The following is an 18,071-nucleotide window of genomic DNA, read 5'->3' on the forward strand; positions in this document are numbered from 1 at the left end:
ACAGTGGCTGATGGGATGTAGATGGCCACACCAAAGTAAAGTCCTAACGGCGCTTTGGAAAGCGCGGGGACAAGCAGTGCGCGGGGACAAGCAGTCACTGTGCTTTGTGGCAGCAACTCCACGCCTTCTAAACACTAGATATAGATGAATCCCTCTTCTTGTTCTCTCCCACAAACAGCTGGGTGGCTCCTGGGCAATTCTTGTTTCAGATAAGTTGAAAGGATACAAGCAATTGCTGAGTGACCCGCCCATCCTCCACCAGGGCTTTTGCTTCCTGGCCCTGGGTCCTCTCTTTCTTCAGATCTATAGTACCTTGTCATAGTCTCAGACCATGCCTGCTACCGCAGCTGCCTACCCCCAGCCTTGCTTTGAGTTTTCTCTGTAGGTAGCACTACCCACAGGGAAACTACATAGTGACAGTGTAGTTAGAATCTAGTAATTGATTATAAAAATTGCTAGAACATAAAGACTATAGCAGATGTAGTAGAGTAATAAACACTTTATTTTGCTTTTATTTTTCCTTTTGAGATACAAAATGTGCACATTGAGTTTACACAAACACACGATGGCAGATTTCAGTGTACATGTACTGTACTACTCTTAATTCCTACACTGGTGATAGCAGGGCAGCTTTCAACATCCTATCTCTACACCAGAATAGATACCTGATTTATTGTTTCAGACAGTCGCAAGTTTTCTCCTCCTGTATCCTCTTGGTACTTGTGATATTTCTACAAACAGGGAAGATGTGTATGTCTGTAGTACTGTTGTGGCAACTCTACAGTTTTGGCTTAAGGTCACTGAAATGAATCTGAATCATTTTACGTTCTATGATGAGCTAAATCATAATGCAATTCAGATGAACTGTTCAATACTTGTATTCATTTTCTATCCAGTCTTATGCATTATTTCCAATATGATAGAATCACCAGTGTTTCAAAGATTATTTTGTTTTATCTTCATTCCTGGTGACTTTGGGGCAGTCAAGGATGCTCTGTCCCTGAATGGCTTATACTAAACATGCTATGAGAACATTAGGAGGTTTGGGGGTGGCTAGAGTTGCCGCTTACTGCTGTTAGGGTTACTTGCTAATAAGCATCACTAGGTGTTGGAGGACAGACATTGGAACCTTTGCAAGTCTGTAAACATCCTTGGTTTGTTTGACACTTTGAATTTCTACTTCATGACACAATACAAAACAGTCTACATGTAAGATAGAATGGGTCCAAAGTTACATGGATTATGTAGAGCCTTGGCTTTAATATGGAAAATTAACAAATACTAAAATAATTTTGTTAGGTATATGCTAACATCTTATAATAAACCAATTTTTTAGATGTTCTTAAAAAATGCCAAATATATTAATGTCTTTAACAGCAGGTGGAGAAGCCATAGAAATTGGGACTGTGTTTTTGGACTTTATTTTCATTGCAATAATCTTTGTTTATTTTTCATTGTTAGATGATTCAAATTGAATGAAAGTTTGTTGGCTTTCTGGAAATTAAATGCAGATGTAAATATTTTACAAAGCCATTTAAAATCCAGGACTGAATACATGCAAACGAGTAGGAAAACCCACTTGGATTTTAAAAATCACTGATCTGTGAAAGCCTCAGTATTCCGTGGCTAAGCATCAAAACTATTCCAGATTCTGTGCCTTTTCTCAGAGTATGAAACGAGCCAATACATTTCATGACCCCAGTGATGTTGTGGAGAAGATGCAGATTTGTAGCTGGAAAACTTATATCTTTGGGTGTGGGGGGTTTATATTGAAACAAAGCGGTTTGCATAATATGCCTCAGTGTAAAGCTGAGCAATCTATGCTAGAAGTGGTGGCTCCAACTTGTAAGTGTGTAGGGTGCTTCACATTTGCCTCTTGAGCGGAGGATGTGCTGACACGCTAGATCACGTTTTCAAAGAGCTGCATGGAGCGCATTATGTTCTCATCCTGCAAGGGAGAAACAGAAGGATTTTATCTGCTATGTTTATAATGGAAAGTATTGCTGTAACCCTAAGCATGGCTAATGCCCTTCATGTGACCAGTGTAGATACTCTTTACTTGTTATACAAGTAACCACAAGGCTCCATTTCATGCTTTCTTAAATATGCCTTTAGGTATTTCCCTTAAGTCTTACTTGGTACAAGTGTTTCTCAAATGATGTCAGGACAAAAACAGTGAGTGTGATGGCTAATGATTGTTAACGACACCTGGGATCTACTGAAAGAAGATGCTGGGCAGTCAATCCTGTGATGGATTTTCTGGATCACATTACTTGAAGCAGGAAGACCCACCCTAAATCTGGGTAGCATCAGGACATGGAAGAAGAAAATTTTGCTTTATGGCTGCTTGCTTTCACTCTTACTGGCAAGCTGATATACCCTGTTGTTACGGTATTTCTTTGCTAGTATTAGAATCAGCTTCTTCGGGATTTCCACATAGATTGAAGGTCAGTAGCTCTCCAGGAGTCTTTTAGGACTCCAGTGCCAGATTGAGACTGTAGACATGCAGCCTAGTAGACTGAAGAATTACAGATTCTCAGACTCTTCAGTGTGAGACAGCCAATCTTAAACTACTGAGAATGCATTCTGTAAGTCAATTAACAAATTCCCCCCATTCTTCCCATAAAAAAAAATATGGAGATTATATATTTATATATGGAGAACACATATATGTTATATCCATTGCATCAGTTTTATTCCTTTAGAGAACCAGAATGGTGAGCTTCAAGAGATCATCCAAATGGAACAGATGGGAACTTTGGCATTTTAGGTAGATTGCAAGTCAAAGCACAGAAAGTGTACAAATATCCATTTCCAGGACAGAGAATAATCAACACACATATGGCCATTTTACCCCTTTAGTTGTCAGCTATTGCTAAATCTGTATGACTTCGAAACTGAATAGTTTCTGAGCGCCAGAGAAATGCTTTGTCAGGAGAAACCATTGCACAGTGGCTGTGTTCAGCTTAGCTCCTTTCTTTGAAATGAGCTACAGTTACATGCTGAACTGTTGAACGACACTTCTTCCTTGTTGGTAAACACTGTAGTGAGCCTTGTGTGCTGGCGATGAGTCACTGATGCTTCCACTGCCCTAACCTAAGTTATGCCACCACCAAGGGGAGATGTCACCACTTTAAATCTTTCAGAGGTGTTGAGAAGCAAGCAGGCATCAGGGAAGTTGAAATCAAACAATTGAAAAAAAAAAACCTCCAGCAAACGTGTTTATTTGTAAATATGGCTCTATCCTTGCATGGTGTTGAATCGCTCTAGGTGTGCTAAGTCTAGATTTCCAGGCAGCATGGAACTACTAGATTTCTGCTAAGAATTGTTTTCCTCTTTATTTTTGTAAGTGGGGGCAATTACTGGATTCAGCCAAAATTCTAGTTTTTGTCTGTGTAATTAAATCATTGATACTTTGCTGAGGACTTGAACCCTGAAACTCACAATGGGAAAGGAAAGAACCGACTCTTGCAAGCTGTCTTCTAACCTCCAAATGTGTGCCACGGCACCCTCCTTCCTCACACACACACAAATAAAAAAAAAAACAACAAAGACCAATATAAGCTTCATTGTTTGTGGCATTAGATTTCTTTTCTATAGTGACACAATAATTAAACATAACGTTTTAAATGAACTATGTCTTGGGAAGAGTAAAGTTTCTGTTTTCATTATGTTTGTATGTGTATACGACTGTGTGTAGGCATGTGAGCACAAGCATACAGGTGCCCGCAGAGTCCAGAGGAGGGTGCCAAATCCCATGGAGCTGGAGTTACAGAAATGGAGCTGCCATGTGGGTGCTGGAAACCAAGCCCAGGTACTCTAGGGGGAGCAACAAGCACTCTTGACCACCGAGCCACCTCTCTAGCTTCAGAAACAGTCATTTAAATCTATGTTTTTGTTTTTTTTAGTTTTGTTTTTTTTCGAGACAGGGTTTCTCTGTGTTACCTTGACTGTTCTAGAGCTCTCTCCATAGACCAGGCTGACCTTGAACTCTTATATATTTGCTTGCCTCTCCTCCCAAGTGCTGGGATTAAAAGCATGCACTAACACCACCTGGCATCTATGTTTTTATTTGTCAGTAATGAGTAACCTGCAAAGGTTTCCAGAAACAAAGGGAGTGCATGTATAATTTTTGCCTCAGGTTAGGCATGCTATCATAAATGTGCTTGTGCTCACATGAGAAGCTTGCCTCAGTATCATGCTCTGCTTATTCACTAGATTTATATTTTGCTCACTTCTTACTGGCTGTGCTCACTGTAACTAATGCTAACAAAAGGGATAGTTCTTTTCATCACTTACTTTTTGGCAACTTTCAATGAACTCATCAATGGTAACAACACCATCTTTATTTTTGTCCATCTTCTGTTGAGAAAGGAAAGAACAAAGCATTTTACTGGATTGTCTTTTGATAGCCTCCCTGTACCTAATAGATAGAAACAAATAAGAATGTAACGCAGCATGTGTTATGTGGGACAATCCCATGCTAGGAAGAACTAGTGACTTCCTACAGTGGTGGAGCCAAGTCATCATAGCATGTATCCTCTTTCCTGTAATGAGAAGCATGAGTCAAGAAAACTGTTTTCTAAAGATGACAGGAACTCGCACAGTTCATAGATATATAGTATCTTGATTTTTTCATCTGTAGAATGGGAAAGTAGTATTGAGAATTTGTTATTAAGGTTCTTGTGGGAATTGCATGACAACACTTAGGAAATAAGAGAATGGTTTAGTCAGGATGTAGTCACTCTTCTGGAATTACAATTGTCTTTAATAATAAATTCAAAACCCCAAATCATGAAATTAAGATAGTACATGTCCTATCCCTGTGAATATTCTTTTCCATTTTCATCAAAGTGCTTCATAAGTATTGAGAAATAAATTCAAACTGTCCCTCACCCCCAATCACATTTTTCATTCCCACCTGGAAAAATGTCTCCACATGCTGTCGAGGAGCATCTTCCTTGAGGACAGGATATGTGCATTTCCCCATCATGTCATATATTGCCTTCATAATGTCCAGCATCTCCTGAAATGTAAAGGCACTCATGTGAGGCTGCATATCAAGTGTGAAGAAGCCCATCTAAGATGCATTAGGAGAGTTTGTTCATAGTGTTCCATTTACTTGTTTGCTTCTTAAATTCTTTATGAGGTGCCTTTTGGTTTGCCAGAAGCGAACAAACAGCCTGAAAGCAGCGGGACCCAAATGTAACAGTCAACTGTGAGATTTCAGTTTTGAAATGAAGTAGATTCCAAGTATCTCATTTATTGATTTCTGCTTATTAGAAATATTTTTCATTTAGTAATAAAACTAGCTACTAACAATAAAGGTCCTTGGAGTTATTTTTTCCCTTTTTCCTATTTTGGCATCAAAAAGAAGTCACGTAAGATATGAATTCAAATATTCTAACTAGGAAGCACTTTAACATTTTGTTAGCTTTTAAAGTAAAATCTATTTTATGCCGTGTCATTTTAATCAGATTTTGACATAAAACACACCCTAGATTAGGCAGATGATATGGTTCTATTCATATTTACTTTTGAGTATATGGATTACATGATAAAGAAGTTTGTAAAATTAAGTGAACCTTTAAAAACTTTCTAACATAGGTAAGTTGTAAGATATAAGTAAAATGTAGGCAGGGTTGATGAGCTGTATTAAACAGAAAAGGATAGAACATTATTCATTTGTCACCATTGAAGGAAACAAAAGAATGGTTCAAGTGGGAAGAGCTATTATTATTATTATTATTATTATTATTATTTTTTTTTTAGTTTTTTGAGACAGGGTTTCTCTGGCTTTGGAGGCTGTCCTGGAACTCGCTTGGTAGTCCAGGCTGGTCTTGAACTCACAGAGATCTGCCTGCCTCTGCCTCCCGAGTGCTGGGATTAAAGGCGTGCGCCACCAACGCCCGGCGAGCTATTATTTTTAATGTTCTCTAAGTTCCTCAATATTCTTGAGGTACCTAGGTATAAGCATGAGTTTTCTGACCTGGCAGGTGGCACCAATAAACACATGGACACTATATTAGTTATAAAGTTGTTGGCCAGTGACTAGGGTTTCTTATTGTCTATCTCTGTCTTAATAAGCCATCTCTATTAATCTAAATATTTCCACATGGTCTTATCTTACTGGAGGAAAAGTTCAGACCTGTAATTCCTCTCTCGTCCTGCATCATGATTACCTGCACCTCCCAGAATTCTCCTTGTCTCCTAGTCCCACCTATCATCCTGCCTCTTTGGCCACAGTGCTTTATTCATTAACCAATAAAAGAAACATATATACCAAAGACATCCCCATCACCTAGGCAACAGGTATTCATGCTATACCAAGTATGCAACGAGTAATTCTATTTATGAAGTCTTAAATTTAGCACTCCTTGATGATACCTAATTTCACCCTATGTATACTCAGCCCAAGAGACAACCAATGACTAATCAAGCACTAGTTTCCTGGCACACTGAATCTGTGTATCATATAAGTAATGTTCATGCCATTGGTTTGGAATACTTTTCCTCAAATGGGACTGTTTGATCAAACTCACTCTGGGGAAGATATTTTTATGCAGAGAGAAATACAGGCCATATGACCATTAAGTATGCCCAGGGTTCCAGCAGAATATTTTTTCAATTTTATTAGCATTCTCTGCTAAGGGTGGCTAACTTCTCTCATCCTCTATTTATTGCCTTCTTTCCTGCTGTTTTAAATAAATAAAGTAGAATTGTAATTTGTGGACGTCTTTCATTATTCGCTTACCTCCAGGTGTATTTGGTTGAACTCACCATTGTCCTTATCCACCCCCAAACAAGGGAAGTACCTGGTAGCCATTGGATGACTATTGATTTTCTGGGGCCCTTGTCCCTGAAACTGTTGTCCACCTGACATGATAAAAGCTCTGCTGATGGGGGATGATTTGGCCAATGGACAGGCAGGATACAGCCAGGCAGGAAGTATATGTGGGGCTAACATACTAGGAGAATTTTGGGAAGAGTGAGCTGTGAGTAACATGCCATGTAGCTGCCAGGAAAACAAGAGGCTTAGGCATTGCCAGTAAACCAAGAGCACGTGGAGATACACAGATGAATAAAAATGGGGTACTGATTAAGAGAGAGCTAGCCAACAAGAAGCCTGAGCCATCAGCCAAAGAGTTTATAATTAATATAAGCCTCAGTTTGTTTATTTGGAACCAAATTGCTGTGGGACCCAGATGAACAGAAACTTACATCTACACTCTACCACTCCCAAGGATTCCCACTTTCCCCCATATCAACAGGAAAAAAGGGAATATAATATTGACATATTTCAAGTTTTCTTTGAAAATTTACTACAATAAGTCCTATCTGTTGCATTTTTTATTAGAATGTATCACATTTCTACCAACATCACATAAAATATTTTTGATTTCTGTGGCCAGGCGGTGGTGGTGCATGCCTTTAATCCCAGCACTTGGGAGGCAGAGGCAGTTGGATCTCTGTGAGTTTGAGGCCAGCCTGGTCTACAGAGCCAGTTCCAGGACAACCTCCAAAGCAATACAGAGAAACCCTGTCTCGAAAAACCAAAAAAAGAAAAAAAATTCTTTTCATGTCCTAAAATGTGATTTTAAAGTCACCATTGAAATTGTTTAATATTTTGAAGTTAAATAAAAATATCCCAGAGGATAGCTAAATTGGTGTGTCATCTCTTACTTCTTTAGTGATGTAGCCATCTTTGTTTATGTCATACAAATTAAATGCCCAGTTGAGTTTTTCTTGTACTGTCCCTCGAAGCAAAATCGAAAGACCTTTGATGAAATCCTAAAAAGTAATAAAATCACAATTTAGAATTTAGTAAAAGTCCCTCTTAAATAATGGTAGCAAAATTAACAGCCCTCTGGATTTTGAACATGTTTCCATGTTCAAGAGCCCATATTCCAAATTACTAATACGTTTTTAGTCTTCAGTTCCTCCGGGTTCTTTGTATGACCTATGACCTGCCTTTAGACATTTTCATCTAATTAGAAAGTGAGTTAAATTAATCACAGGATTGGAAGTTGTGTCCTTATGCATGAGTACCTAGACAGAGCTTGTGCATGTATGTGTACACACACACACACACACACAACACACACACACACTCACACACATTTTAAAAGAAAAAAATAATACCAAGAGTAAGAAATGAGGCTTGTCCATAGAAGCAGATAATCTGTGCTCTTTAAGTAGAAGTCGAGTTATAATTGGCATGTGGGAAGTTATGAAAAAACCTGGAGTTACAGTGCCTGTATTTAAACTAGCATTCCTTTATCTCTAATTTCATATCTATAAAAATAAGGACAATATCTCCCTCATAAAGACTTTATGATGATTGAAAGAGTTAAGATACTTTTAACAGTCCCTGGAGAGGGCACTGGCTATGAAACTGGTTTTACTCTGTGGAACTCTCTGCTAATGTTTAAATGGATTTGATTAAAGTGAAAGGGAACCAGGTTATCCTGAAAAAAATTCACGTGTATTTGTTGATATCATAAAGTATAGACTATGCAATGTGATAAACTCAGGAGGGACAATCTCTTGTTAGAAATGAAAAAGTGAGGGAAATCCAGAAGTTACCCTTTGGGTGAACTTGAATTCTCTCTCCTTTTGTGCATTCCATCGTTTATAGCTGTTTTCCTGTCCTAGTTTTCATATAGTGGTTCTTTTTTTCCTTTGGTGGTGCCTTTGGGGTAGTTAGCATACATATAGTTCACAAATTAAAATTTATGTAAGATGGCTGGTTAAAATTCCTCCCCTTCCCAAACTGAAATTAGCTATTTCTATTCCAGCAAGTTTTTGTGGCTATGTATGACACACTTATTTATATATATTCCCCTTTTCTTTATATAAATGATAGCTTAATATGCCATTCTGCACTTAATTTTTCCTCATTTGTCCAAAGTGAAATAGTGAAAGAGAGACCCTCTAGCACAATGAAAACTCTTGTTACTTGCATCCTTAGTAAAAGGTATATTCCTTTTGGACATGTTTCTATTTAGTGGACCATACAACAATAGAGAAGCTCAATATCACCCCTGACTCTAGTAATAGAACATGACCTGTCACCTCTGGCCAAAACCACCAGATTTGTGACTGATACAGTACTGAGTCTAGTCTAAGAGTGATTCTGAGTTTCTTGGACTCTTATACATAATGCTAGTAAGGTTGGAGGTCAGTCACAAAGTCCAAGGGCTGCTCCTCGCATCTTGCTAATAAACTGGGCCACCCTTAGTGTGTAGTCAGAGCCATTTCTGGTCTCTTCATTCCTGTGAGCCAATAGAGATCACACTGTTGTCACCAGCTTTTCTATGATTTCTGATGTTATTAGGGAAAGCTCTCCTTTCACACATACCTTCCTCTTAAGTTCTAATCATCTCGAGCAGACTTACACTAAACAGTGGCTATGGTCCAAGGTCCTTTGGCTGGGAAAAGATTGCTGCCCTAACTGTGACAGGGATGGAAGTGGGAGTGACAAAAGAGCTTAGGAGTAAAACTATCTTTTTATTAAGATAGAGCAAAGCCATTTCCAATGGGATTACTGCTCTTTATCCTGTGTCATAAAAATGCCTAAAGGGGAAAGAAGTAGAAAGTACAGCTGACTACCTCAACTCCCCCAGTCAGTTTCCGCTGGATGTTTATAACACCACTTTCCTGGTGTTATTTGTCCTTATACTTGAATCCTTTGCCCAAGGGGACACTGTTCTGCCCAGGAGTCTCTGTTGGGAAATTCAGTTGCCTGCCTTAATGAGGCTTCCTCACTTGATTTCAGCTGGAGGTTTTTAGCACCCAATATTTTGATTCTCTCTGTCTGTGTCTCTTTTTCCTCTCTCTGTTTTATATTGGCTTACTCTATTACTTGATAAAATGATTGACAACTGGTAGTGTGACTATTGTAGATCCTTCTCTGGAAGACAGCAAGGTCTGACGTGGTTATTACCTGGCCATTCTCTTTCATCTAATAGGCCTTTACTCAGTTTTTCAGGGCCGGTTACTATTCCCTGAGCATTAGTTATTCTTACTTCTATCAGTCAGACACCTCCCCCCACCCAGCTGAGAGTAACCCATTTGGAGGTAGCTGCAACAAAGTCCAGATGGGAGACATTAAATGACTCACTAAAGGTCACAAAGGTGACAGACTCGGCATAGAAAGTCATTAAAATAATTGTGTGTGCTGTGTCTTGTTTTCCTTACATGGTTTCATAGGAACTTTAAAATACTGATTTTCTCTAACATGACCTTTTAAGTAGGTCAAATTTACACAGTCCTTGTACTCTTATTTAAAATATTTGGAAAATTAAATTTCAGGAGCTAACTAAAGTTACATTTGCTTGGGACAAAAGATACCAATAATGTATACAATTATATCTACATATCCATATATTTATGCACAGATATATGCTTATATGTTTCACAAGAGTATAGCCTGATATTATCCTGTAGAACTGATGACTAACTTATTTCTACTGAAACACAGTAATGTCTTAGTTTTATTTTATTTTATTTTATTTTTTTGGTTTTTACGAGACAGGGTTTCTCTGTATTGTTTCGGAGGCTATCGGTCCAGCCTGGCCTCGAACGCACAAAGATCTGCCTGCCTCTGCCTCCCGAGTGCTGGGATTAAAGGCGTGCGCCACCACCGCCCGGCTTAGTTTTATTTTTTTCCCACCATAATGTTATTTGGGAATTTCACATAATGCACCTCTGTCGCATTCAACTTCCCCATCCTCCCAGGTCTTCTTCCCCAAGTTTCTTTCCCCGCAAAAAAGAAGAAAAAAGTCTGATTTGTGTTGTCCATATACTCATAGGAGTGTTGCCATTCTCCAAGTGGCCACACTTTAAAGAAAACAGTCTTCCTTACATGCAGCCACACTGAAAGTCATCAACTGTGGAGAGCTACACTTCAGCATCCTTATCACAATTTTTAAGAATTTTCTTTGATGGCTTCCTGTCTAGGCTGTTGTTTTTTTGGGGTAGATGATAGGGGTCAGAAGTTGTCACAGAAGCCTTCCATGTCTCTCTCTCAACTGTGAGTTAGCAATCATTAATACCACTGCAAGAGTAGCTTCCTTGTCCTTCACAGTCAGTGAGAGACTGACTTCATGGACTTGCACGTGGTTTCTGGCCACAGCGCAGACCACAGACATCCACATGGCCTCTAGTGTCACAGTCTTCAGCATGTGGGTCACAGTACAGATCTCAGACATCAACATGGCCCTCTGTCACAACACAGGCCATGGACACCATCATGGCCCTCTGTGGCAGCACAGGCCACAGATATCAACATGGCCTCCTGGGCATGGGCCACTGATACCAATATGGTCCCCAGCTACAGTCTGGCCCATGAACACCAACATTACTTCAGGCAGCAGCACAGACCATGGACATCCACATTGCCTTTGATGGCAACACAGATGATGGACGCCAACGTTGCCTTCTCCAGGAGTACAGACCACAGACATCCACATGACCTCTGGCCATTGACCACAACATGGTCTCCAGTGGCAGCTCAGACCAGGGATATCAACCCTCAGCTACTGCATTGACTATAGACGCAGTCATGGTCTTCGACTCCAGCACAGATCATGGATATTCACCTGGCCTTCAGTGGTAACACTAGCCATGGACATCAATATAACCTCCAGCAGGACCCCCAGTAGGACCACTGACCCTAGCATTACCTCAATGACAGCACTGGCCATGAAATCAACATGGCCCCCAGTGACAACATAAGCTCATGAATTCCAACATGGACCTTGGCAGCAGCACAGACCACAGACATCAACTTGTCATCAGGCACCAGTACAGGCCACACACTTACATCTCTGCAACACTGGCCATGCACATCAACATGACCCAAGCTGCAGTAGGACCATTGACCCCAACGTGGCCTTCTGCAGCAACCCAGACTATGAAAACTAACATTTCCTCCTGGAGGGGCACAGACAAGGACATCCACCTCTGGTTGTAGTGTGCACCTCCAATATTGACATGGACATCCACATGAACCTGAGACTTCAACATGGCCAGTGGGAGCAGCACAGACCATGGATACTAACATGACCTCCTGGGTAGCGTGGACCATGGAGGTCTTTTGAGGAGGTCCAATCCAAAAAATTAAACCATTCTTCACCTCAGACATCTTGCCATTGCTCAGAGTGAGGACATCATGTAGGGAAGCATGCTCAGGGGCTGAGTCTGCAGAAGCTCCAGGCTGTCCACATCACACTACAGACCCGAATGGGCAACGACAAGTCCCACCGTTGACCTTCTCTCCCCTGTCTCTGCCATCTCTAGTTCTACTTCTTTCCAGGCAGCATGCACCACTCCGTTCCTCCATCTTGTCCATCTCTCCATCACATGTACACTTATTGTAATGACACTGAAAACTGCTTTGTGTCATGCGATATATTTGTATAATTATTTTCCCTTTTTTCTTTGTCCAAACAGCTTTATGTGCAAATATTCATTGCAACCAGTCAATGGTGTGGTTCAAGGCTTTTGGTTTCTGAATTACTATAAATACTGGATCATCACTGAAATTCATCTTGGATATCTTGCTGTTGCCCAGGGTCACAATGATCTTGCATCTAGGCAGAGAATCAGAGGGCAGGTTCCATGAGAGCTCCAGGCTGCCACACATCTCTGCCTTTGTGCTTGTAGCCTGCAGACAGCACCACTGTCCATGTTCACAGTCTCCCAGCAGGGCAAACAGGGTGGGCTATAGCCACAGCGGCTTCATGATGGGGGGTATTTAGTAATGACATCTGGTTCTGCAGGACCAGCTCCTCCTTGTACGCAAGCAGTTTATGGACAGAGTTGATGCTGGCTTGGACCTACTCAAAGTGTTGGATCTGAGACTGTATGGCAGCACAGTTGGTCAGCCTGCTTGGGCCTTCCAGGTGGCACCTGCCTGTGTGTAGCTTCCAGGTGGAGTAATATATGTTTAATGATTAGTGCCTTGAAAAGTGATTATAGCCACACTAAAGTAAATTAGAAGTTCTTTGATTTAACCTTTCTGGTGACCTTTAATTATCTGATAAATGTTAAACAATATCATAAATATATGTACAATAAATACAATTACAAATATAATACACAATCATAAAACTACTGAAAAATACTCTAAACACATATAAGTTTAAATATTAAATATTTTCTCACATATATCTCACCATATATTGATAATAAAAGTCATACATATGATCTTAAATACATTATAGATATTGTATATATTTTACATCATACGCATGTGTCAAATATGATCTATAAAATAGTGCACAATATCTCCTTATTGCATTTTAATATTTACTAACCACATCAATATTATTTGGTATGTTTAATATCATTTCGTGACGTCACTGAAAATCCTTCTTGACATCAGAAGTAACTGTATGGTTGACTCATAAAAAAATATATCATATTTACCAAAAAGAAGTAATTTTCTGTTTTGATATAACAATGTAGTCACATGACTTCTGAACATTTTGAACCATAATAGGAATCACATTTTAAACAGTTTTTAAAAAAGATTTCTTTTTTACTCTATGTGTACAGTGTTTTTCCAGCATGTATGTCTGGGCGACACTCACATTTAGTGCGTTTTTTGGAGGCCAGAAGCAGGAACTGACTCTCCCAGAGCTGGAGAAACAGACAGGTGTGAGCCCCCAAGTGAATGTTGAGAATTGCACCCCTCGTCCTCTGGAAGCACAACCAGTGCTGCTGAGTCATCTCTTCAGCCCCAAGAATCATGTTTTAAATGGCAGTCCACCACCACACAGAGATACAAACACACAGTAATGGAAATGTAATTTTATGTAACCATGGACCAGAACTCGAAGCTATTGTGATGATATTCTCCTTCCATTTTTTCTCTCTCATTATTTTCCTAAAATGTTATGGTCACTGAACTCTAATTTCAGTACCTCCGTAGCTTCAATTTGAAGTTTGCACATCGCATAGTGATATGGATATAAAACTACTCATTTCATGACTTCCGATTGTTGAATACGTAAATGAATTAAAATGTTTCCTTTTTAGTAATGATTCTGCAGCAAACATTTTCCTCTGTTTCTCATAATTCTGTCTTATATTAGTAAGGAAGAAGAACGAGCTTAGGCAAGCAGCCCTAAGACACAGAAATTAAATGTAGTAATGCTAGAGACTGTTAATGTAAGGGGCTGTCTGGTTGAGCAGTTCCCTGTGTCGGATAATGCCAGCCGCTCATGTCGTCTGAGGAATGCATACTGTACTGTTGTATTTACTTTGTAGATGGGTGCTCAGGGATGTGACAGAATCACAGCACAGAGTTTGGAGCAGCAGTGTTGGAAGCTGAAACAGATTTCTGATTCAAATTCCAGGCTTTCCTTTTAGCTTGGATTGAAGCTGAGGCCTATGCTCATGTAGCATATCAAGCTATAAACATGTACCTCACAATTGTTGCTGACTTTGTAGGAGAGATGCATGGGGTGATGTGAGGGAGAGGCTCCATTCCACTTCAGTTCTTATGAGTGACATTGCAGAACATTTAGAGCTATCAAGAATTCATAATTTTAATTTTATTTTTTATGTGACATACTTTCTCTGTGTAGCTCTGGCTGTCTTGGATATGACTTTGTAGAGCAGGCTGGCCTCAAACTCACTACCTCTCATGTACTAAAAATTAAAGGTGTGTGTCACTATCACCCAGCAGGAATTCATAATTTTTTACATGAATGAATATATAAGTTAGAAAACAGACTTTTAAAAAGTCAGCAGAATCAGGTTCTATATATCGGTGCTGATATAAATGTGTTTGGAAGGTAGTTATATGTCCAGGGTTACAACCTCAGGCTGAGAGCCACAGATATTGCTTTCAAATAGCAGAGACCGAACAGATTGTAACCAGGACTCTTGACCTCACTAGCACTGAGAATGTTTTGAGTGACATAATTTCCTGGACTCTTTAGATGCACATTTTAATCTCAACCCCTTTAAATGAAGGTAAGTCAAAGGGACAGCAGAGCCAACTGAAACATTTCTTCTTGACTTAAAATAGAACAGTATGAGCAGCAATATAAGTAGGGTCACATCAGCTTTTAATGCAAGATATAAAATGATAAATACCCTTGAGTCCATAGTGCTATAAATAAGTGTTGCATTTATTTATTACTGCCTGGAGATGGAAGGACAGATTGTCCATGTAGAGTTCCAAATGACTAAGTTACCTCCTTTGCTGCCCTTACATGTGGCTTCTGCACAATGACTTCTTTCTAAAGAGCAGTGTTTTGCAAATGGAGAGACACTGCTCTACGAAACTTGACAAATAGCATTTTAGGCAGCTAGACAAGGTCAGTATCAACAATCATAAATCATTTTGACAGTCTGAACTCATTCTATGTGAAAAAATAGCCCTCTCCCTCTGCATTTTTCCTTCCCCAAACCAATAACCCCAATTTAATCACTAGAGAACCATCATACAAATCTGAACTGAAGGACATTTACCAAATACCTGAGCAATACTTCCTCAAAACTGTCAAGATGGTTACAAACAAGGCAAGCCTAAGAAAATCAGTGTTCACAAGATTCTAAGGTGACACTACGTCTAAATGAAATGTGACCCAGGCTAATTGGGGTACTGGGTGAGAAAAAGGACATCTGGTAAACCCAAAAGAAATCTGAATATAGCATGGAATTTAGTTAATAATAATGTGTCCATATTAGTTCATTAACTGGATTATTAACCCTATTAACTTAGGATGTAACAGAGGAAACTGCATGTCACATGGGATTTCTATGCTATCTGCATTTGTGTGTAAGTGCAAAACATGACTAATATTAAACAGTTAATATAAAATGAGTTAAACAGAAGAGATTGGTCATCAGACCATGGGAACAGTTATAGATATTTGTGTGTATATTACCCTCTTTTGTTTCCAAACTTTCAGTGAATATGAAGGCCTTTGCCACAAGGGAGTCATAGGACATACACTTGGAGGTGACAGGAAGTGGAGGGGAGAGCATCTGGGCCAGGAGGTGCTTAACCTCTGAAGTTAATAAAGGAGGAAGCTAGAGTGATGAGGTGATAATAAAATCTAGACTATATGCAGCAGGACCCCAGTCCTGGGGAATCCACGGAATGTTTGAATGGGGCCCAGGCGTGGAACTCTCACAATGAAAACAGGTGGGTTATATGGAAATTTGTCACAAACTTGGGGGATGCAACTTGTACCAAGGCAAGCACTTGTTTTTAGCTTGTTCACCTCTGCCTCTAGCATGATGAAGAGTGTTGGCACAGAGTGCACTTGATGGATATTTGTTAAATGAATGAACGAAGTTTAACAGTATCTAGGGATACCTTCAGTGAGAGCAAAAGCCCCTGGAGTGACCAGAAAACAACAATAATATAATTCTGTACACAGAATTGTGTGTGTGTGTGTGTGTGTGTGAATCTAAAGATGCAGAAAGTTGATAAAAATGGAATTCTTCAGCAAAGAAAAACATTGCCTTAAATAATTCCCTCCTGACATTTCAAAGAAAATAGTTATGCCGTTTAACAAAGAGGCACATCTAGAAATTTTCCCCATAAATTTAACTGATATTTGTATGAAAATATTTCTTGCCAACACTGAATAACAGAGCTATTAGTTTGGGGTCATGCCTCCACTGCCTAGCTACGGGGGTGCCACTTGTGTCATTTTCCATGGGAGTTGAGTTGTCTACAAACAGCATTTCCTTTCAGCTCTATCTCATCAGTTACTCATAGCAGCAATGTACCTATTTCAGAATTATTCTGGCAGAAAGAACATTTTAACTCAGCTTCAATAGCATGAGCAACCCGGGAAATTTTCAGCAATGTGAATTACCTGGAGATGATAATGGTTGAATTGGGTATTTGATAGGAATTGGGTATTTGATAGGAATTGGGTATTTGATAGGAATTGGGTATTTGATAGGAATTGGGTATTTGATAGGAATTGGGTATTTGATAGGAATTGGGTATTTGATAGGAATTGGGTATTTGATAGGATGGACTGCAACAGGCTCCCTGATTTGCAAAATCAAAAATATTTGGTACTTTAAGGAAAGGTTGCTGGCTGCTGACTAAGATCTCAGGTTTCAGAGGATTAACCCCTGAGTCCCACTCTTTTATCTGAAGACTTATTAAGCCTGCCTTTCATATATTTTAGTTCCCTGTCTGTAACACATAGCAAAGAGTCCATGTCTTTCATTTTCTATTTGATTTATTTAAAAATTGGGAACTTAAAAATACATATTGAGAAGGTGGGAGAAATGCTGAAAGTTAGTGCTAAAATTTATTTTGGTGTATCCTGGTGTCAAAGCTTGAACTAAAGTAACATGAATAAATATCATCTATCTATCTATCTATCTATCTATCTATCTATCTATCTATCATCTATTTATCTACCTCATCTGACATCTCCTTATGTCTTATCTATATCATGTATCAATTTATCTATTATCTATATATCAACCATTATCTATCTTATATATCCTCTGTTTATCTACCATCCATCTACCTATTTGCATATCATCATCATCTATTACCTTAATCGAAGAATCCTAAAAGCTTCATCAGGGACTACAAAGTCAGAGATAATTTATAACTTATGCACTATAAAACACAACGAAGGGGACTTGGGTTAATCAAGAATCAAGGTCCCTTCTATTGTGCTGAATGGTCTTCTGACACGCTTGATCTTACTGTCTTCATGAGATTAGATGGAAAATTATTTCCACTACTCTGTCCGTAAAACCTGAGTTAAACTCCACCTCATTTCAGGAGAGGCTGGGAACAGCAATGGCTAACAGCTGTTGTGGCTCTTATCGTATTTTGTTGAAAAGATGTAGCACATTTGATTATAGGTTACTGTAGACTTTTTGGAGATATTAATACTATGCATGAGCTGTATGTATATACATGATCTATTTGCTATCTAATCATTTATGTTGTTTTAATTCTAAAATACGAAGTCTCTTTAATGACAAAATTCAGCCAGCTGTGGGGATTTCAGGTGTGAGATGTATATTATATGAGATTGGAGAACTATATGTGTGCCAACCAC

At 39.2% G+C, this 18,071-nt stretch overlaps 1 protein-coding gene across 5 annotated transcripts in view; it reads right to left on the minus strand.

Annotated features, from left to right (window-relative positions):
• Positions 1-484: 484 nt before the first annotated feature.
• Kcnip4 (potassium voltage-gated channel interacting protein 4) overlaps positions 485-18,071 on the minus strand; it is a 1,120,502-nt gene continuing 1,102,915 nt past the window's right edge. For all 5 annotated transcript variants that reach the window (XM_005068787.4, XM_005068783.4, XM_040746571.1 and 2 more), the window contains 4 exons: positions 7,684-7,791; positions 4,922-5,026; positions 4,300-4,362; positions 485-1,948 (listed from right to left, as the gene is read on the minus strand). In XM_005068787.4, the coding sequence (XP_005068844.2) occupies positions 1,901-1,948; positions 4,300-4,362; positions 4,922-5,026; positions 7,684-7,791 (324 nt within the window). In that variant the 3' untranslated portion in view covers positions 485-1,900. The remainder of the gene's footprint in view (positions 1,949-4,299; positions 4,363-4,921; positions 5,027-7,683; positions 7,792-18,071) is intronic.

This window comes from Mesocricetus auratus, unplaced genomic scaffold (assembly GCF_017639785.1).
Source record: "Mesocricetus auratus isolate SY011 unplaced genomic scaffold, BCM_Maur_2.0 Super-Scaffold_100006, whole genome shotgun sequence".
NCBI classification, from domain to species: domain Eukaryota; kingdom Metazoa; phylum Chordata; class Mammalia; order Rodentia; family Cricetidae; genus Mesocricetus; species Mesocricetus auratus.